This window comes from Lucilia sericata, unplaced genomic scaffold (assembly GCF_015586225.1).
Source record: "Lucilia sericata isolate MDLA Ls3-8-SP2 unplaced genomic scaffold, ASM1558622v1 Contig001609F_arrow, whole genome shotgun sequence".
Taxonomy (NCBI): domain Eukaryota; kingdom Metazoa; phylum Arthropoda; class Insecta; order Diptera; family Calliphoridae; genus Lucilia; species Lucilia sericata.
The window spans coordinates 41,970-64,521 of record NW_023995526.1 but is presented as its reverse complement, the minus strand read 5'-3'; the positions used below and the strand labels follow the sequence as shown (position 1 = coordinate 64,521).

The 22,552-nt window shown below is 27.5% G+C and overlaps 2 protein-coding genes across 5 annotated transcripts in view; one reads left to right on the top strand and one right to left on the bottom strand.

The window, feature by feature from the left end:
* The window catches only part of LOC119612124 (putative uncharacterized protein DDB_G0277255), a 44,125-nt gene extending 40,901 nt beyond the window's left edge, over nucleotides 1-3,224 (top strand). For all 3 annotated transcript variants that reach the window (XM_037967865.1, XM_037967864.1, XM_037967863.1), the window contains one exon: nucleotides 1,611-3,224. In XM_037967865.1, coding sequence (XP_037823793.1) covers nucleotides 1,611-2,043 — 433 coding nt within the window. In that variant the 3' untranslated portion in view covers nucleotides 2,044-3,224. The remainder of the gene's footprint in view (nucleotides 1-1,610) is intronic.
* The window catches only part of LOC119612125 (endonuclease III-like protein 1), a 41,923-nt gene that overhangs the window by 5,100 nt on the left and 14,271 nt on the right, over nucleotides 1-22,552 (bottom strand). The window contains exon 5 of one of the 2 annotated variants that reach the window (XM_037967866.1): nucleotides 1,729-1,861. The exons of the other annotated variant lie outside the window; for it this stretch is intronic. The gene's annotated coding sequence lies outside the window, so the exon portion shown is untranslated. Of the gene's footprint in view, nucleotides 1-1,728; nucleotides 1,862-22,552 lie in introns of those variants that run through there. 2 annotated transcript variants of the gene reach the window in all.

The following is a 22,552-nucleotide window of genomic DNA, read 5'->3' as shown; positions in this document are numbered from 1 at the left end:
ATTTTCAGTTTAAGTTTAAAAATGAATTAAAATTAAACACACATCTTTTGTTAGCTACTTGAGGTATAAAGATTGAAGATAGTAGACTAGTCGCCGTCAAATACTATGAACTATTTGTTTCGAATCTCAATAATAAAAAGTATTAACATTTTAATAAACCTCCTTATGGAGGTTGAATAACATTTTCAAAATTTGTTATGTAATAATAAATAGTTTATAAAAATTAGCTTTTAGAAGAGTAAGATCAAGTCTTTAAGCTTGGATGGAAATTTTATTTTTAAAATTTGCATGAAAATTACTCCGTCCGAAATATTGTTTTTTTTTTAATTTCTTATTTTAAAAATTATAATTAAGAAATGACCTGAGATTAAGTCTTAAAAATGGCCTTCTCAAACAAAATACAGATAAATCTTTTTAAATATGAATAATTTTGGATGTAAACATTTTAATAATCAGTAATCAGTAGTCATTACTTGTATGAGCTCCCATTAATAAAATTAGTTGAAATTAGATTTCAATCGAACCCCTTATACTTAAAAGCCCTTATTAATAAACAAATTTTTATTTAATAAACGGTTTACAAAACAAATTTTATGCTATAAACGGTTTATAAAACAAAAATTTGTTTATGAATAAGGGGTTTAAAAACATTTAGCCTAATATTTTATTTAACCAAATATAAAAATAATTCTTTAGTTTAAATATTTGTTATAGCATTAATTGTTTTTAGTTTTCTAACATTTTATCATTAGTTTGAATTAACACATGAAAGCAAAAAGACACACATTTAATTAACACTGCAACATTTCAACACTAACACTTACATTAAATTACAACAATATACACTAAAAAACAAGTTTCATTTATAAAGGTGTCAATGAGATAAATTTTCATATAAAATGTGTTCAACTAACCCATATTATCTTTTTCACGTATGAGGGTCAGTGGAGTCCCCAGACATTTTTAATTTTTCTCGATATGGAGCGGAATTTTGAGTTCACAGATACAGTAAATGGCTATTTCGAAAGAAAACCAAGTTATTTTTAAGCATTTCTTGGCATTGTATGCCAAAAAGGATAATATCCTACCATATCCATAAATGAGATAAATTTTCATATAAAATGTGTTCAACCAACCCATATTATCTCTTTCACGTATACGGGTCAGTGGTGTCCCCAGACTTTTTTAATTCATCACGATATGGAGCGGAATTTTAAGTTCACAGATACAGTAAATGGTTATTTCTAAAGAAAACTAAATTATTTTGAAGCATTGTATGCCAAAAAGGATAATGTCCTATCATATCCTTCGAAAACACTTTTCGTCAAAAATGTCCAAAAATATGCGTCAAAATAAAGTGTGTAGTGAACTCATAACCATAAAAATTCCAGCGGTTTAGTTTTGGGCCTGAAAGGTTTATAACAATATGGTTATAACAACATTTATATAAATCTTAAACTCCATAGATTTTTCTTAAATAATTAAAATGTCTCTGACACCTTTATAAATATAATTGTGAATACCATTTAATACATGTAAACATTTTGTAACTCACCTAAATTTCCAATTATTATCGTATTTCTTTTGTGTTGTTTTGATCTCAATTTTAGACTTGAGAATTTGGTAAAAACTTTGCAAGTTAATACATCACATCCTCCATCCTCCAAGGCCACTGATAATCGACTACAACAACAGCAACAACACCAAGAATTATCAAATGGTGATGGTGGAAATATTAATAAACATGTGGGTGGTAGTAGTAATAGCAATGCTGGTGGTATTGGTAGTGGTTCTGGTGGTGAGGGCATTAAAAATACTAAACGTTCCACTATCGCTGCTACTTCATCTATTACTGCTAATTCTAAAAATAATCATAAATGGACTAAACATAGTAATCATCATCATCAACAACAACAACAGCAAAAACATCAATATAGTGGCACAAATAATTCAACTACTACAACAACAACATCAACAGCAAATTTAGCACATAACAATTCACCCGTTAAGCTAAGTGTAGCTGGACCCATAACGGATTTATAGTTTAAAAATTTCAAAAATAAAAACACAAAAAAACGTAAAAAACTGACTCAAGGACGAGGAGGTATACGAATATCACACTTTTGAAAAGCGAACAATAATCTTACGATAAATGCAACGAAAATTAGGAATGAGTTGAAACTGTTAAACAACTTTATGTTATTTTGTTATTAACTTTAATTGGCAATTGATTTAACAAAATCAATGTTTATTTATTTTCTCTGTAATTTGTGTTTAACTCTACATTATTTTGTTGTTTAAAAATGTAACTAATATAGTTCATTATTTACATATTAATAAAATCTTTAAAAATTATGTTTTACAAAAAATTATCAAAGTATCTAATATATAATTTAAAAGAAATAACTACTTTCAAAAGTACTAATCTGTTGTAATCTGTCCTTTTTCAAAAATGAAGTTTAACTAAATGTAACAACGTAATCAAAATATTTGAAACCTAAAGCCAGTTTATTTGATGTGTAGTGTAGTTTATAGTTATCGTATCGAATATTATAAAATTAGTAATAGTTAAAAACGTTTATAAAATTTTAAATAATATTACATAAAAATAAGTTAGTATTTCATATGTGTAATTGTTAAATTTATAAAGTTCTACATTTTACCAATTTTAAAATTAAAGTTAATATATCACTTTTACTACTATTTAAAAAAAAAAAGGTTTGAACAAATTAAAAAGTAATTATTTTATTTAAGAAATAAATTGAAAGCTGTTTCATATAGAATTTCTTTCAAGTTTGTTATCTTGAAAAACTATATTTAGATGTAAGAGTGAATACTTAAAAATGTAGTTACTAACAATATTGGGTTATGTGAATAAAATTAATATTCTGATATTATATAATGTCATTACGGCTACAGATACAAAAATGTATCAAAATTGTTATTTTGTCAGTTTACCTACAAAATTATTTTTGAATTATAATTTTATTTTATCGAATAAAATGTAATTGCAGAGACGTTATGTTTACAAAATATTCAAATTTAAGCAATTTGTTTATAATTTTTTAAAACCTAGTTATTAGAAATGTTCATTTACCTTACAATTAAAAGAATACATAACTTTATCATGTATTAATTATATTTTTAAGTGCCATTTTATTATAAAAATAAATATTCATCAAGATTTTTATTTCAAATAAAATACATATACATAACTACATGCATTTCAAAATTGTTTTAATCTACACGGTTTAATGAAAACATAAAAGTCCATTTATCTTGGACAGCTAGAAGAGATAGAGCCAAAAAACGATATTCTGCGATCATTTTATTTCCCATCAAAAATCGATATTTTAATGAAAACATAAAAGTTCATTTATTTTTGAAACTAGAAGAGACAGAGCTAAAACAACGATAATCTGTGATCACTTTTATTTCCCATAAAAAATCGATATTTTCACATCAAAAAACGATTTTTTGAGTGAAAACATAGAAGTCCATATATTTTAGAAACTAGAAGAGATAGAGCCTAAACAACGATAATCTGTGATCACTTTTATTTCTCGTCAAAAATCGGTTTTTAAAGTGAAAACATAAAAGTCCATTTATTTTGGAAACTAGAAGAGATAGAGCCTAAACAACGATAATCCGTGATCACTTTTATTTCTCATCAAAAATCGGTTTTTTGAGTGAAAACATAAAAGTCCATTTATTTTCGAAACTAGAACAGATAGAGCCAAAACAAAGATAAACTGTGTTCACTTTTATTTCTCATCAAAAATCGATTTTTTGAGTGAAAACATAAAAGTCCATTTATTTTGGAAATTAGAAGAGATAGAGCCAAAACAACGATAATCTGTGATCACTTTTATTTCTCATCAAAAATCGTTTTTTAAGTGAAAACATAAAAGTCCATTTATTTTGGAAATTAGAAGAGATAGAGCCAAAACAACGATAATCTGTGATCACTTTTATTTCTCATCAAAAATCGATTTTTTGAGTGAAAACATAAAAGTCCATTTATTTTCGAAACTAGAAGAGATCGAGCCTAAACAACGATAATCTGTGATCACTTTTATTTCTCATCAAAAATCGATATTTTCACATCGAAAATCGATTTTTTGAGTGAAAACATAAAAGTCCATTTATTTTGGAAAATATAAGAGATAGAGCCAAAACAACGATAATCTGTGATCACTTTTATTTCTCATCAAAAATCGATTTTTTGAGTGAAAACATAAAAGTCCATTTATTTTGGAAATTAGAAGAGATAGAGCCAAAACAACGATAATCTGTGATCACTTTTATTTCTCATCAAAAATCGATTTTTTGAGTGAAAACATAAAAGTCCATTTATTTTCGAAACTAGAAGAGATAGAACCTAAGCAACGATAATCTGCGATCACTTTTATTTCCCATCAAAAATCGATATTTTCACATCAAAAATCGATTTTTTGAGTGAAAACATAAAAGTCCATTTATTTTGGAAACTAGAAGAGATCGAGCCTAAACAACGATAATCTGTGATCACTTTTATTTCTCATCAAAAATCGATTTTTTGAGTGAAAACATAAAAGTCCATTTATTTTGGAAACTAGAAGAGATCGAGCCTAAACAACGATAATCTGTGATCACTTTTATTTCTCATCAAAAATCGATATTTTCACATCAAAAATCGATTTTTTGAGTGAAAACATAAAAGTCCATTTATTTTGGAAAATATAAGAGATAGAGCCAAAACAACGATAATCTGTGATCACTTTTATTTCTCATCAAAAATCGATTTTTTGAGTGAAAACATAAAAGTCCATTTATTTTGGAAATTAGAAGAGATAGAGCCAAAACAACGATAATCTGTGATCACTTTTATTTCTCATCAAAAATCGATTTTTTGAGTGAAAACATAAAAGTCCATTTATTTTGGAAATTAGAAGAGATAGAGCCAAAACAACGATAATCTGTGATCACTTTTATTTCTCATCAAAAATCGATTTTTTGAGTGAAAACATAAAAGTCCATTTATTTTGGAAACTAGAAGAGATCGAGCCTAAACAACGATAATCTGTGATCACTTTTATTTCTCATCAAAAATCGATATTTTCACATCAAAAATCGATTTTTTGAGTGAAAACATAAAAGTCCATTTATTTTGGAAAATATAAGAGATAGAGCCAAAACAACGATAATCTGTGATCACTTTTATTTCTCATCAAAAATCGATTTTTTGAGTGAAAACATAAAAGTCCATTTATTTTGGAAATTAGAAGAGATAGAGCCAAAACAACGATAATCTGTGATCACTTTTATTTCTCATCAAAAATCGATTTTTTAAGTGAAAACATAAAAGTCCATTTATTTTGGAAATTAGAAGAGATAGAGCCAAAACAACGATAATCTGTGATCACTTTTATTTCTCATCAAAAATCGATTTTTTGAGTGAAAACATAAAAGTCCATTTATTTTGGAAATTAGAAGAGATAGAGCCAAAACAACGATAATCTGTGATCACTTTTATTTCTCATCAAAAATCGATTTTTTGAGTGAAAACATAAAAGTCCATTTATTTTGGAAATTAGAAGAGATAGAGCCAAAACAACGATAATCTGTGATCACTTTTATTTCTCATCAAAAATCGATTTTTTGAGTGAAAACATAAAAGTCCATTTATTTTCGAAACTAGAACAGATAGAGCCAAAACAAAGACAAACTGTGTTCACTTTTATTTCTCATCAAAAATCGATTTTTTGAGTGAAAACATAAAAGTCCATTTATTTTGGAAACTAGAAGAGATCGAGCCTAAACAACGATAATCTGTGATCACTTTTATTTCTCATCAAAAATCGATATTTTCACATCAAAAATCGATTTTTTGAGTGAAAACATAAAAGTCCATTTATTTTGGAAAATATAAGAGATAGAGCAAAAACAACGATAATCTGTGATCACTTTTATTTCTCATCAAAAATCGATTTTTTGAGTGAAAACATAAAAGTCCATTTATTTTGGAAACTAGAAGAGATCGAGCCTAAACAACGATAATCTGTGATCACTTTTATTTCTCATCAAAAATCGATATTTTCACATCAAAAATCGATTTTTTGAGTGAAAACATAAAAGTCCATTTATTTTGGAAAATATAAGAGATAGAGCCAAAACAACGATAATCTGTGATCACTTTTATTTCTCATCAAAAATCGATTTTTTGAGTGAAAACATAAAAGTCCATTTATTTTGGAAATTAGAAGAGATAGAGCCAAAACAACGATAATCTGTGATCACTTTTATTTCTCATCAAAAATCGATTTTTTGAGTGAAAACATAAAAGTCCATTTATTTTGGAAACTAGAAGAGATCGAGCCTAAACAACGATAATCTGTGATCACTTTTATTTCTCATCAAAAATCGATATTTTCACATCAAAAATCGATTTTTTAAGTGAAAACATAAAAGTCCATTTATTTTGGAAAATATAAGAGATAGAGCCAAAACAACGATAATCTGTGATCACTTTTATTTCTCATCAAAAATCGATTTTTTGAGTGAAAACATAAAAGTCCATTTATTTTGGAAATTAGAAGAGATAGAGCCAAAACAACGATAATCTGTGATCACTTTTATTTCTCATCAAAAATCGATTTTTGAGTGAAAACATAAAAGTCCATTTATTTTGGAAATTAGAAGAGATAGAGCCAAAACAACGATAATCTGTGATCACTTTTATTTCTCATCAAAAATCGATTTTTTGAGTGAAAACATAAAAGTCCATTTATTTTGGAAACTAGAAGAGATCGAGCCTAAACAACGATAATCTGTGATCACTTTTATTTCTCATCAAAAATCGATATTTTCACATCAAAAATCGATTTTTTGAGTGAAAACATAAAAGTCCATTTATTTTGGAAAATATAAGAGATAGAGCCAAAACAACGATAATCTGTGATCACTTTTATTTCTCATCAAAAATCGATTTTTTGAGTGAAAACATAAAAGTCCATTTATTTTGGAAATTAGAAGAGATAGAGCCAAAACAACGATAATCTGTGATCACATAAAAGTCCATTTATTTTGGAAATTAGAAGAGATGGAGCCAAAACAACGATAATCTGTGATCACTTTTATTTCTCATCAAAAATCGATTTTTCGAGTGAAAACATAAAAGTCCATTTATTTTGGAATATATAAGAGATAGAGCCTAAATAACGATAATCTGTGATCACTTTTATTTCTCATCAAAAATCGATTTTTTGAGTGAAAACATAAAAGTCAATTTATTTTGGAAACTAGAAGAGATAGAGCCAAAACAACGATAATCTGTGATCACTTTTATTTCTCATCAAAAATCGATATTTTCACATCAAAAATCAATTTTTTGAGTTAAAACATAAAAGTCCATTTATTTTGGAAACTAGAAGAGATGGAGCCTAAACAACGATAATCTGTGATCACTTTTATTTCTCATCAAAAATCGATTTTTTGAGTGAAAACATAAAAGTCCATTTATTTTGGAATATGCATATAAGAGATAGAGCCTAAACAACGATAATCTGTGATCACTTTTATTTCTCATCAAAAATCGATTTTTTGAGTGAAAACATAAAAGTCAATTTATTTTGGAAACTAGAAGAGATAGAGCCAAAACAACGATAATCTGTGATCACTTTTATTTCTCATCAAAAATCGTTTTTTAAGTGAAAACATAAAAGTCCATTTATTTTGGAAATTAGAAGAGATAGAGCCAAAACAACGATAATCTGTGATCACTTTTATTTCTCATCAAAAATCGATTTTTTGAGTGAAAACATAAAAGTCCATTTATTTTGGAAACTAGAAGAGATAGAGCCTAAACAACGATAATCTGTGATCACTTTTATTTCTCATCAAAAATCGGTTTTTTAAGTGAAAACATAAAAGTCCATTTATTTTGGAAATTAGAAGACATAGAGCCAAAACAACGATAATCTGTGATCACTTTTATTTCTCATCAAAAATCGTTTTTTAAGTGAAAACATAAAAGTCCATTTATTTTGGAAATTAGAAGAGATAGAGCCAAAACAACGATAATCTGTGATCACTTTTATTTCTCATCAAAAATCGATTTTTTGAGTGAAAACATAAAAGTCCATTTATTTTGGAAATTAGAAGAGATAGAGCCAAAACAACGATAATCTGTGATCACTTTTATTTCTCATCAAAAATCGGTTTTTTAAGTGAAAACATAAAAGTCCATTTATTTTGGAAATTAGAAGAGATAGAGCCAAAACAACGATAATCTGTGATCACTTTTATTTCTCATCAAAAATCGATTTTTTGAGTGAAAACATAAAAGTCCATTTATTTTGGAAACTAGAAGAGATGGAGCCTAAACAACGATAATCTGTGATCACTTTTATTTCTCACCAAAAATCGATTTTTTGAGTGAAAACATAAAAGTCCATTTATTTTGGAATATATAAGAGATAGAGCCTAAACAACGATAATCTGTGATCACTTTTATTTCTCATCAAAAATCGATATTTTGTGTGAAAACATAAAAGTCCATTTATTTTGGAAACTAGCAGAGATGGAGCCTAAACAACGATAATCTGTGATCAGTTTTATTTCTCATCAAAAATCGATATTTTGTGTGAAAACATAAAAGTCCATTTATTTTGGAAACTAGCAGAGATGGAGCCTAAACAACGATAATCTGTGATCAGTTTTATTTCTCATCAAAAATCGTTTTCTTGTGTGAAAACATAAAAGTCAATTCATTTTGGAAACTATAAGAGATAGAGCCAAAACAACGATAATCTGTGATCACTTTTATTTCCCATCAAAAATCGATATTTTCACATCAAAAATCGATTTTTTAAGTGAAAACATAAAAGTCCATTTATTTTGGAAACTAGAAGAGATAGAGCCAAAACAACGATAATCCGTGATCACTTTTATTTCTCATCAAAAGTCGATTTTTTGAGTGAAAACATAAAAGTCAATTTATTTTGGAAACTAGAAGAGATAGAGCCTAAACAACGATAATCTGTGATCACTTTTATTTCTCATCAAAAATCGATATTTTGTGTGAAAACATAAAAGTCCATTTATTTTGGAAACTAGCAGAGATGGAGCCTAAACAACGATAATCTGTGATCAGTTTTATTTCTCATCAAAAATCGTTTTCTTGTGTGAAAACATAAAAGTCAATTCATTTTGGAAACTATAAGAGATAGAGCCAAAACAACGATAATCTGTGATCACTTTTATTTCCCATCAAAAATCGATATTTTCACATCAAAAATCGATTTTTTAAGTGAAAACATAAAAGTCCATTTATTTTGGAAACTAGAAGAGATAGAGCCAAAACAACGATAATCTGTGATCACTTTTATTTCTCATCAAAAATCGATATTTTCACATCAAAAATCGATTTTTTGAGTGAAAACATAAAAGTCCATTTATTTTGGAAACTAGAAGAGATAGAGCCAAAACAACGATAATCTGTGATCACTTTTATTTCTCATCAAAAATCGATTTTTGAGTGAAAACATAAAAGTCCATTTATTTTGGAAACTAGAAGAGATAGAGCCAAAACAACGATAATCTGTGATCACTTTTATTTCTCATCAAAAATCGATTTTTTGAGTGAAAACATAAAAGTCCATTTATTTTGGAAACTAGAAGAGATCGAGCCTAAACAACGATAATCTGTGATCACTTTTATTTCTCATCAAAAATCGATATTTTCACATCAAAAATCGATTTTTTAAGTGAAAACATAAAAGTCCATTTATTTTGGAAAATATAAGAGATAGAGCCAAAACAACGATAATCTGTGATCACTTTTATTTCTCATCAAAAATCGATTTTTTGAGTGAAAACATAAAAGTCCATTTATTTTGGAAATTAGAAGAGATAGAGCCAAAACAACGATAATCTGTGATCACTTTTATTTCTCATCAAAAATCGATTTTTGAGTGAAAACATAAAAGTCCATTTATTTTGGAAATTAGAAGAGATAGAGCCAAAACAACGATAATCTGTGATCACTTTTATTTCTCATCAAAAATCGATTTTTTGAGTGAAAACATAAAAGTCCATTTATTTTGGAAACTAGAAGAGATCGAGCCTAAACAACGATAATCTGTGATCACTTTTATTTCTCATCAAAAATCGATATTTTCACATCAAAAATCGATTTTTTGAGTGAAAACATAAAAGTCCATTTATTTTGGAAAATATAAGAGATAGAGCCAAAACAACGATAATCTGTGATCACTTTTATTTCTCATCAAAAATCGATTTTTTGAGTGAAAACATAAAAGTCCATTTATTTTGGAAATTAGAAGAGATAGAGCCAAAACAACGATAATCTGTGATCACATAAAAGTCCATTTATTTTGGAAATTAGAAGAGATGGAGCCAAAACAACGATAATCTGTGATCACTTTTATTTCTCATCAAAAATCGATTTTTTGAGTGAAAACATAAAAGTCCATTTATTTTGGAATATATAAGAGATAGAGCCTAAATAACGATAATCTGTGATCACTTTTATTTCTCATCAAAAATCGATTTTTTGAGTGAAAACATAAAAGTCAATTTATTTTGGAAACTAGAAGAGATAGAGCCAAAACAACGATAATCTGTGATCACTTTTATTTCTCATCAAAAATCGATATTTTCACATCAAAAATCAATTTTTTGAGTTAAAACATAAAAGTCCATTTATTTTGGAAACTAGAAGAGATGGAGCCTAAACAACGATAATCTGTGATCACTTTTATTTCTCATCAAAAATCGATTTTTTGAGTGAAAACATAAAAGTCCATTTATTTTGGAATATGCATATAAGAGATAGAGCCTAAACAACGATAATCTGTGATCACTTTTATTTCTCATCAAAAATCGATTTTTTGAGTGAAAACATAAAAGTCAATTTATTTTGGAAATTAGAAGACATAGAGCCAAAACAACGATAATCTGTGATCACTTTTATTTCTCATCAAAAATCGATTTTTTGAGTGAAAACATAAAAGTCCATTTATTTTGGAAATTAGAAGACATAGAGCCAAAACAACGATAATCTGTGATCACTTTTATTTCTCATCAAAAATCGTTTTTTAAGTGAAAACATAAAAGTCCATTTATTTTGGAAATTAGAAGAGATAGAGCCAAAACAACGATAATCTGTGATCACTTTTATTTCTCATCAAAAATCGATTTTTTGAGTGAAAACATAAAAGTCCATTTATTTTGGAAATTAGAAGAGATAGAGCCAAAACAACGATAATCTGTGATCACTTTTATTTCTCATCAAAAATCGGTTTTTTAAGTGAAAACATAAAAGTCCATTTATTTTGGAAATTAGAAGAGATAGAGCCAAAACAACGATAATCTGTGATCACTTTTATTTCTCATCAAAAATCGATTTTTTGAGTGAAAACATAAAAGTCCATTTATTTTGGAAACTAGAAGAGATAGAACCTAAACAACGATAATCTGTGATCACTTTTATTTCCCATCAAAAATCGATATTTTCACATCAAAAATCGATTTTTTGAGTTAAAACATAAAAGTCCATTTATTTTGGAAACTAGAAGAGATGGAGCCTAAACAACGATAATCTGTGATCACTTTTATTTCTCATCAAAAATCGATTTTTTGAGTGAAAACATAAAAGTCCATTTATTTTGGAAATTAGAAGAGATAGAGCTAAAACAACGATAATCTGTGATCACTTTTATTTTTCATCAAAAATCGTTTTTTAAGTGAAAACATAAAAGTCCATTTATTTTGGAAATTAGAAGAGATAGAGCCTAAACAACGATAATCTGTGATCACTTTTATTTCTCATCAAAAATCGTTTTCTTGTGTGAAAACATAAAAGTCAATTCATTTTGGAAACTATAAGAGATAGAGCCAAAACAACGATAATCTGTGATCACTTTTATTTCCCATCAAAAATCGATATTTTCACATCAAAAATCGATTTTTTAAGTGAAAACATAAAAGTCCATTTATTTTGGAAACTAGAAGAGATAGAGCCAAAACAACGATAATCCGTGATCACTTTTATTTCTCATCAAAAGTCGATTTTTTGAGTGAAAACATAAAAGTCAATTTATTTTGGAAACTAGAAGAGATAGAGCCTAAACAACGATAATCTGTGATCACTTTTATTTCTCATCAAAAATCGATATTTTGTGTGAAAACATAAAAGTCCATTTATTTTGGAAACTAGCAGAGATGGAGCCTAAACAACGATAATCTGTGATCAGTTTTATTTCTCATCAAAAATCGTTTTCTTGTGTGAAAACATAAAAGTCAATTCATTTTGGAAACTATAAGAGATAGAGCCAAAACAACGATAATCTGTGATCACTTTTATTTCCCATCAAAAATCGATATTTTCACATCAAAAATCGATTTTTTAAGTGAAAACATAAAAGTCCATTTATTTTGGAAACTAGAAGAGATAGAGCCAAAACAACGATAATCTGTGATCACTTTTATTTCTCATCAAAAATCGATATTTTCACATCAAAAATCGATTTTTTGAGTGAAAACATAAAAGTCCATTTATTTTGGAAACTAGAAGAGATAGAGCCAAAACAACGATAATCTGTGATCACTTTTATTTCTCATCAAAAATCGATTTTTGAGTGAAAACATAAAAGTCCATTTATTTTGGAAACTAGAAGAGATAGAGCCAAAACAACGATAATCTGTGATCACTTTTATTTCTCATCAAAAATCGATTTTTTGAGTGAAAACATAAAAGTCCATTTATTTTGGAAATTAGAAGAGATAGAGCCAAAACAACGATAATCTGTGATCACTTTTATTTCTCATCAAAAATCGGTTTTTTAAGTGAAAACATAAAAGTCCATTTATTTTGGAAATTAGAAGAGATAGAGCCAAAACAACGATAATCTGTGATCACTTTTATTTCTCATCAAAAATCGTTTTTTAAGTGAAAACATAAAAGTCCATTTATTTTGGAAATTAGAAGAGATAGAGCCAAAACAACGATAATCTGTGATCACTTTTATTTCTCATCAAAAATCGGTTTTTTAAGTGAAAACATAAAAGTCCATTTATTTTGGAAATTAGAAGAGATAGAGCCAAAACAACGATAATCTGTGATCACTTTTATTTCTCATCAAAAATCGATTTTTTGAGTGAAAACATAAAAGCCAATTTATTTTGGAAACTAGAAGAGATAGAGCCAAAACAACGATAATTTGTGATCACTTTTATTTTTCATCAAAAATCGATTTTTTGAGTGAAAACATAAAAGTCCATTTATTTTGGAAATTAGAAGAGATAGAGCCAAAACAACGATAATCTGTGATCACTTTTATTTCTCATCAAAAATCGTTTTTTAAGTGAAAACATAAAAGTCCATTTATTTTGGAAATTAGAAGAGATAGAGCCTAAACAACGATAATCTGTGATCACTTTTATTTCTCACCAAAAATCTATTTTTTGAGTGAAAACATAAAAGTCCATTTATTTTGGAATATATAAGAGATAGAGCCTAAACAACGATAATCTGTGATCAGTTTTATTTCTCATCAAAAATCGTTTTCTTGTGTGAAAACATAAAAGTCAATTCATTTTGGAAACTATAAGAGATAGAGCCAAAACAACGATAATCTGTGATCACTTTTATTTTCCATCAAAAATCGATATTTTCACATCGATTTTTTAAGTGCAAACATAAAAGTCCATTTATTTTGGAAACTAGAAGAGATAGAGCCAAAACAACGATAATCTGTGATCACTTATATTTCCCATAAAAAATCGATATTTTCACATCAAAAATCGATTTTTTGAGTGAAAACATAAAAATCTATTTATTTTGGAAAATAGAAGAGATAGAGCCAAAACAACGATAATCTGTGATCACTTTTATTTCTCATCAAAAATCGATTTTTCGAGTGAAAATATAAAAGTTCATTTATTTTGGAAACTAGAAGAGATAGAGCCTAAACAACGATAATCTGTGATCACTTTTATTTCTCATCAAAAATCGATTTTTCGAGTGAAAATATAAAAGTTCATTTATTTTGGAAACTAGAAGAGATAGAGCCAAAACAACGATAATCTGTGATCACTTTTATTTCTCATCAAAAATCGATTTTTTTAGTGAAAATATAAAAGTCCATTTATTTTGGAAACTAGAAGAGATAGAGCCAAAACAACGATAATCTGTGATCACTTTTATTTTTCATCAAAAATCGATATTTTCACATCAAAAATCGATTTTTTGTGTGAAAACATAAAAGTCCATTTATTTTGGAAACTAGAAGAGATAGAGCCAAAACAACGATAATCCGTGATCACTTTTATTTCTCATCAAAAATCGATTTTTTGAGTGAAAACATAAAAGTCCATTTATTTTGGAAACTAGAAGAGATAGAGCATAAACAATGATAATCTGTGATCACTTATATTTCTCATCAAAAATCGATATTTTCACATCATAAATCGATTTTTTGAGTGAAAACATAAAAGTCCATTTATTTTGGAAACTAGAAGAGATAGAGCCTAAACAACGATAATCTATGATCACTTTTATTTCCCATCAAAAATCGATATTTTCACATCAAAGATCAATTTTTTTGTGTGAAAACATAAAAGTCCATTTATTTTGGAAACTAGAAGAGATAGAGCCTAAACAACGATAATCTGTGATCACTTTTATTTCTCATCAAAAATCGATTTTTTGAGTGAAAACATAAAAGTCCATTTATTTTGGAAACTACACCATTTCAAGTTTAAATTGAGAAAATACAAACTCATATTGAGAATTTCAATTTAAAATTTAGAAAATTCAAATTAAAGTTCAGAAATTTAAATTAATATTGAGAAAACCCCATTTGAAATTGAGAAATCCAAACTAATATTGAGAAATAATAAAATTAAATTAAGAAATGCAAATTCATATCGAGAAAAAACAAATTGAAATTCAGAATCCCAACATTATATTAAGAAATTACAAATTGAAATTGAGAAATTAATAAATGAAAATGAGAAATTTAAAATTTGTATGAAAATATTTTTCTTATAAAATGTTTAAATAGGATATGGATTTAAAATAATAAAAATTTCAATACAAAATTAGGTTTTCTTAATATCATTTTGTATTTTGTCAATTTCAATTCCTATTATCTCAATATTAATTTCGACTTCTAAATATCAATTGGTTTTTTCTCAATATTAAGTTGAAAATTCAAATTTCAATTTGTTTTTTCTTCATACCAATTTTGATTCCTAAATTTAATTTGGTATGTCTCAATATTAAATTGGATTTCTAAAATTCATTTTGGTGTTTCACAATATAACTTTGGATTTTCTCAAATTAAACTTGAAATGGTGTAGAAGAGATAGAGCCTAAACAACGATAATCTGTGATCACTTTTATTTCTCATCAAAAATCGATATTTTCACATCAAAAATCGATTTTTTTAGGGAAAAGTCCATTTATTTTGGACACTAGAAGAGAGAGCCTAAACAACGATAGTCTGTGATCACTTTTATTTCTCATATATTTATTCTGGAAACTAGAAGAGATAGAGCCTAAACAACGATAATCTGTGATCACTTTTATTTCTCATCAAAAATCGGTTTTTTAAGTGAAAACATAAAAGTCCATTTATTTTGGAAATTAGAAGAGATAGAGCCAAAACAACGATAATCTGTGATCACTTTTATTTCTCATATATTTATTCTGGAAACTAGAAGAGATAGAGCCTAAACAACGATAATCTGTGATCACTTTTATTTCTCATCAAAAATCGATATTTTGTGTGAAAACATAAAAGTCCATTTATTTTGGAAACTAGCAGAGATGGAGCCTAAACAACGATAATCTGTGATCAGTTTTATTTCTCATCAAAAATCGTTTTCTTGTGTGAAAACATAAAAGTCAATTCATTTTGGAAACTATAAGAGATAGAGCCAAAACAACGATAATCTGTGATCACTTTTATTTCCCATCAAAAATCGATATTTTCACATCAAAAATCGTTTTTTTAAGTGAAAACATAAAAGTCCATTTATTTTGGAAACTAGAAGAGATAGAGCCAAAACAACGATAATCTGTGATCACTTTTATTTCCCATCAAAAATCGATATTTTCACATCAAAAATCGATTTTTTGAGTGAAAACATAAAAGTCCATTTATTTTGGAAACTAGAAGAGATAGAGCCAAAACAACGATAATCTGTGATCACTTTTATTTCTCATCAAAAATCGATTTTTGAGTGAAAACATAAAAGTCCATTTATTTTGGAAACTAGAAGAGATAGAGCCAAAACAACGATAATCTGTGATCACTTTTATTTCTCATCAAAAATCGATTTTTTGAGTGAAAACATAAAAGTCCATTTATTTTGGAAATTAGAAGAGATAGAGCCAAAACAACGATAATCTGTGATCACTTTTATTTCTCATCAAAAATCGGTTTTTTAAGTGAAAACATAAAAGTCCATTTATTTTGGAAATTAGAAGAGATAGAGCCAAAACAACGATAATCTGTGATCACTTTTATTTCTCATCAAAAATCGATTTTTTGAGTGAAAACATAAAAGTCCATTTATTTTCGAAACTAGAACAGATAGAGCCAAAACAAAGACAAACTGTGTTCACTTTTATTTCTCATCAAAAATCGATTTTTTGAGTGAAAACATAAAAGTCCATTTATTTTGGAAACTAGAAGAGATCGAGCCTAAACAACGATAATCTGTGATCACTTTTATTTCTCATCAAAAATCGATATTTTCACATCAAAAATCGATTTTTTAAGTGAAAACATAAAAGTCCATTTATTTTGGAAAATATAAGAGATAGAGCAAAAACAACGATAATCTGTGATCACTTTTATTTCTCATCAAAAATCGATTTTTTGAGTGAAAACATAGAAGTCCATTTATTTTGGAAACTAGAAGAGATCGAGCCTAAACAACGATAATCTGTGATCACTTTTATTTCTCATCAAAAATCGATATTTTCACATCAAAAATCGATTTTTTTAGTGAAAACATAAAAGTCCATTTATTTTGGAAAATATAAGAGATAGAGCCAAAACAACGATAATCTGTGATCACTTTTATTTCTCATCAAAAATCGATTTTTTGAGTGAAAACATAAAAGTCCATTTATTTTGGAAATTAGAAGAGATAGAGCCAAAACAACGATAATCTGTGATCACTTTTATTTCTCATCAAAAATCGATTTTTTGAGTGAAAACATAAAAGTCCATTTATTTTGGAAACTAGAAGAGATCGAGCCTAAACAACGATAATCTGTGATCACTTTTATTTCTCATCAAAAATCGATATTTTCACATCAAAAATCGATTTTTTGAGTGAAAACATAAAAGTCCATTTATTTTGGAAAATATAAGAGATAGAGCCAAAACAACGATAATCTGTGATCACTTTTATTTCTCATCAAAAATCGATTTTTTGAGTGAAAACATAAAAGTCCATTTATTTTGGAAATTAGAAGAGATAGAGCCAAAACAACGATAATCTGTGATCACTTTTATTTCTCATCAAAAATCGATTTTTTGAGTGAAAACATAAAAGTCCATTTATTTTGGAAATTAGAAGAGATAGAGCCAAAACAACGATAATCTGTGATCACTTTTATTTCTCATCAAAAATCGATTTTTTGAGTGAAAACATAAAAGTCCATTTATTTTGGAAACTAGAAGAGATCGAGCCTAAACAACGATAATCTGTGATCACTTTTATTTCTCATCAAAAATCGATATTTTCACATCAAAAATCGATATTTTCACATCAAAAATCGATTTTTTGAGTGAAAACATAAAAGTCCATTTATTTTGGAAAATATAAGAGATAGAGCCAAAACAACGATAATCTGTGATCACTTTTATTTCTCATCAAAAATCGATTTTTTGAGTGAAAACATAAAAGTCCATTTATTTTGGAAATTAGAAGAGATAGAGCCAAAACAACGATAATCTGTGATCACATAAAAGTCCATTTATTTTGGAAATTAGAAGAGATGGAGCCAAAACAACGATAATCTGTGATCACTTTTATTTCTCATCAAAAATTGATTTTTTGAGTGAAAACATAAAAGTCCATTTATTTTGGAATATATAAGAGATAGAGCCTAAATAACGATAATCTGTGATCACTTTTATTTCTCATCAAAAATCGATATTTTCACATCAAAAATCAATTTTTTGAGTTAAAACATAAAAGTCCATTTATTTTGGAAACTAGAAGAGATGGAGCCTAAACAACGATAATCTGTGATCACTTTTATTTCTCATCAAAAATCAATTTTTTGAGTGAAAACATAAAAGTCCATTTATTTTGGAATATGCATATAAGAGATAGAGCCTAAACAACGATAATCTGTGATCACTTTTATTTCTCATCAAAAATCGATTTTTTGAGTGGAAACATAAAAGTCAATTTATTTTGGAAACTAGAAGAGATAGAGCCAAAACAACGATAATCTGTGATCACTTTTATTTCTCATCAAAAATCGTTTTTTAAGTGAAAACATAAAAGTCCATTTATTTTGGAAATTAGAAGAGATAGAGCCAAAACAACGATAATCTGTGATCACTTTTATTTCTCATCAAAAATCGATTTTTTGAGTGAAAACATAAAAGTCCATTTATTTTGGAAACTAGAAGAGATAGAGCCTAAACAACGATAATCTGTGATCACTTTTATTTCTCATCAAAAATCGGTTTTTTAAGTGAAAACATAAAAGTCCATTTATTTTGGAAATTAGAAGACATAGAGCCAAAACAACGATAATCTGTGATCACTTTTATTTCTCATCAAAAATCGTTTTTTAAGTGAAAACATAAAAGTCCATTTATTTTGGAAATTAGAAGAGATAGAGCCAAAACAACGATAATCTGTGATCACTTTTATTTCTCATCAAAAATCGATTTTTTGAGTGAAAACATAAAAGTCCATTTATTTTGGAAATTAGAAGAGATAGAGCCAAAACAACGATAATCTGTGATCACTTTTATTTCTCATCAAAAATCGGTTTTTTAAGTGAAAACATAAAAGTCCATTTATTTTGGAAATTAGAAGAGATAGAGCCAAAACAACGATAATCTGTGATCACTTTTATTTCTCATCAAAAATCGATTTTTTGAGTGAAAACATAAAAGTCCATTTATTTTGGAAACTAGAAGAGATGGACCCTAAACAACGATAATCTGTGATCACTTTTATTTCTCACCAAAAATCGATTTTTTGAGTGAAAACATAAAAGTCCATTTATTTTGGAATATATAAGAGATAGAGCCTAAACAACGATAATCTGTGATCACTTTTATTTCTCATCAAAAATCGATATTTTGTGTGAAAACATAAAAGTCCATTTATTTTGGAAACTAGCAGAGATGGAGCCTAAACAACGATAATCTGTGATCAGTTTTATTTCTCATCAAAAATCGATATTTTGTGTGAAAACATAAAAGTCCATTTATTTTGGAAACTAGCAGAGATGGAGCCTAAACAACGATAATCTGTGATCACTTTTATTTCTCATCAAAAATCGTTTTCTTGTGTGAAAACATAAAAGTCAATTCATTTTGGAAACTATAAGAGATAGAGCCAAAACAACGATAATCTGTGATCACTTTTATTTCCCATCAAAAATCGATATTTTCACATCAAAAATCGATTTTTTAAGTGAAAACATAAAAGTCCATTTATTTTGGAAACTAGAAGAGATAGAGCCAAAACAACGATAATCCGTGATCACTTTTATTTCTCATCAAAAGTCGATTTTTTGAGTGAAAACATAAAAGTCAATTTATTTTGGAAACTAGAAGAGATAGAGCCTAAACAACGATAATCTGTGATCACTTTTATTTCTCATCAAAAATCGATATTTTGTGTGAAAACATAAAAGTCCATTTATTTTGGAAACTAGCAGAGATGGAGCCTAAACAACGATAATCTGTGATCAGTTTTATTTCTCATCAAAAATCGTTTTCTTGTGTGAAAACATAAAAGTCAATTCATTTTGGAAACTATAAGAGATAGAGCCAAAACAACGATAATCTGTGATCACTTTTATTTCTCATCAAAAATCGATTTTTTGAGTGAAAACATAAAAGTCCATTTATTTTCGAAACTAGAACAGATAGAGCCAAAACAAAGACAAACTGTGTTCACTTTTATTTCTCATCAAAAATCGATTTTTTGAGTGAAAACATAAAAGTCCATTTATTTTGGAAACTAGAAGAGATCGAGCCTAAAAAACGATAATCTGTGATCACTTTTATTTCTCATCAAAAATCGATATTTTCACATCAAAAATCGATTTTTTAAGTGAAAACATAAAAGTCCATTTATTTTGGAAAATATAAGAGATAGAGCAAAAACAACGATAATCTGTGATCACTTTTATTTCTCATCAAAAATCGATTTTTTGAGTGAAAACATAAAAGTCCATTTATTTTGGAAACTAGAAGAGATCGAGCCTAAACAACGATAATCTGTGATCACTTTTATTTCTCATCAAAAATCGATATTTTCACATCAAAAATCGATTTTTTTAGTGAAAACATAAAAGTCCATTTATTTTGGAAAATATAAGAGATAGAGCCAAAACAACGATAATCTGTGATCACTTTTATTTCTCATCAAAAATCGATTTTTTGAGTGAAAACATAAAAGTCCATTTATTTTGGAAATTAGAAGAGATAGAGCCAAAACAACGATAATCTGTGATCACTTTTATTTCTCATCAAAAATCGATTTTTTGAGTGAAAACATAAAAGTCCATTTATTTTGGAAACTAGAAGAGATCGAGCCTAAACAACGATAATCTGTGATCACTTTTATTTCTCATCAAAAATCGATATTTTCACATCAAAAATCGATTTTTTGAGTGAAAACATAAAAGTCCATTTATTTTGGAAAATATAAGAGATAGAGCCAAAACAACGATAATCTGTGATCACTTTTATTTCTCATCAAAAATCGATTTTTTGAGTGAAAACATAAAAGTCCATTTATTTTGGAAATTAGAAGAGATAGAGCCAAAACAACGATAATCTGTGATCACTTTTATTTCTCATCAAAAATCGATTTTTTGAGTGAAAACATAAAAGTCCATTTATTTTGGAAATTAGAAGAGATAGAGCCAAAACAACGATAATCTGTGATCACTTTTATTTCTCATCAAAAATCGATTTTTTGAGTGAAAACATAAAAGTCCATTTATTTTGGAAACTAGAAGAGATCGAGCCTAAACAACGATAATCTGTGATCACTTTTATTTCTCATCAAAAATCGATATTTTCACATCAAAAATCGATTTTTTGAGTGAAAACATAAAAGTCCATTTATTTTGGAAAATATAAGAGATAGAGCCAAAACAACGATAATCTGTGATCACTTTTATTTCTCATCAAAAATCGATTTTTTGAGTGAAAACATAAAAGTCCATTTATTTTGGAAATTAGAAGAGATAGAGCCAAAACAACGATAATCTGTGATCACATAAAAGTCCATTTATTTTGGAAATTAGAAGAGATGGAGCCAAAACAACGATAATCTGTGATCACTTTTATTTCTCATCAAAAATTGATTTTTTGAGTGAAAACATAAAAGTCCATTTATTTTGGAATATATAAGAGATAGAGCCTAAATAACGATAATCTGTGATCACTTTTATTTCTCATCAAAAATCGATATTTTCACATCAAAAATCAATTTTTTGAGTTAAAACATAAAAGTCCATTTATTTTGGAAACTAGAAGAGATGGAGCCTAAACAACGATAATCTGTGATCACTTTTATTTCTCATCAAAAATCAATTTTTTGAGTGAAAACATAAAAGTCCATTTATTTTGGAATATGCATATAAGAGATAGAGCCTAAACAACGATAATCTGTGATCACTTTTATTTCTCATCAAAAATCGATTTTTTGAGTGGAAACATAAAAGTCAATTTATTTTGGAAACTAGAAGAGATAGAGCCAAAACAACGATAATCTGTGATCACTTTTATTTCTCATCAAAAATCGTTTTTTAAGTGAAAACATAAAAGTCCATTTATTTTGGAAATTAGAAGAGATAGAGCCAAAACAACGATAATCTGTGATCACTTTTATTTCTCATCAAAAATCGATTTTTTGAGTGAAAACATAAAAGTCCATTTATTTTGGAAACTAGAAGAGATAGAGCCTAAACAACGATAATCTGTGATCACTTTTATTTCTCATCAAAAATCGGTTTTTTAAGTGAAAACATAAAAGTCCATTTATTTTGGAAATTAGAAGACATAGAGCCAAAACAACGATAATCTGTGATCACTTTTATTTCTCATCAAAAATCGTTTTTTAAGTGAAAACATAAAAGTCCATTTATTTTGGAAATTAGAAGAGATAGAGCCAAAACAACGATAATCTGTGATCACTTTTATTTCTCATCAAAAATCGATTTTTTGAGTGAAAACATAAAAGTCCATTTATTTTGGAAATTAGAAGAGATAGAGCCAAAACAACGATAATCTGTGATCACTTTTATTTCTCATCAAAA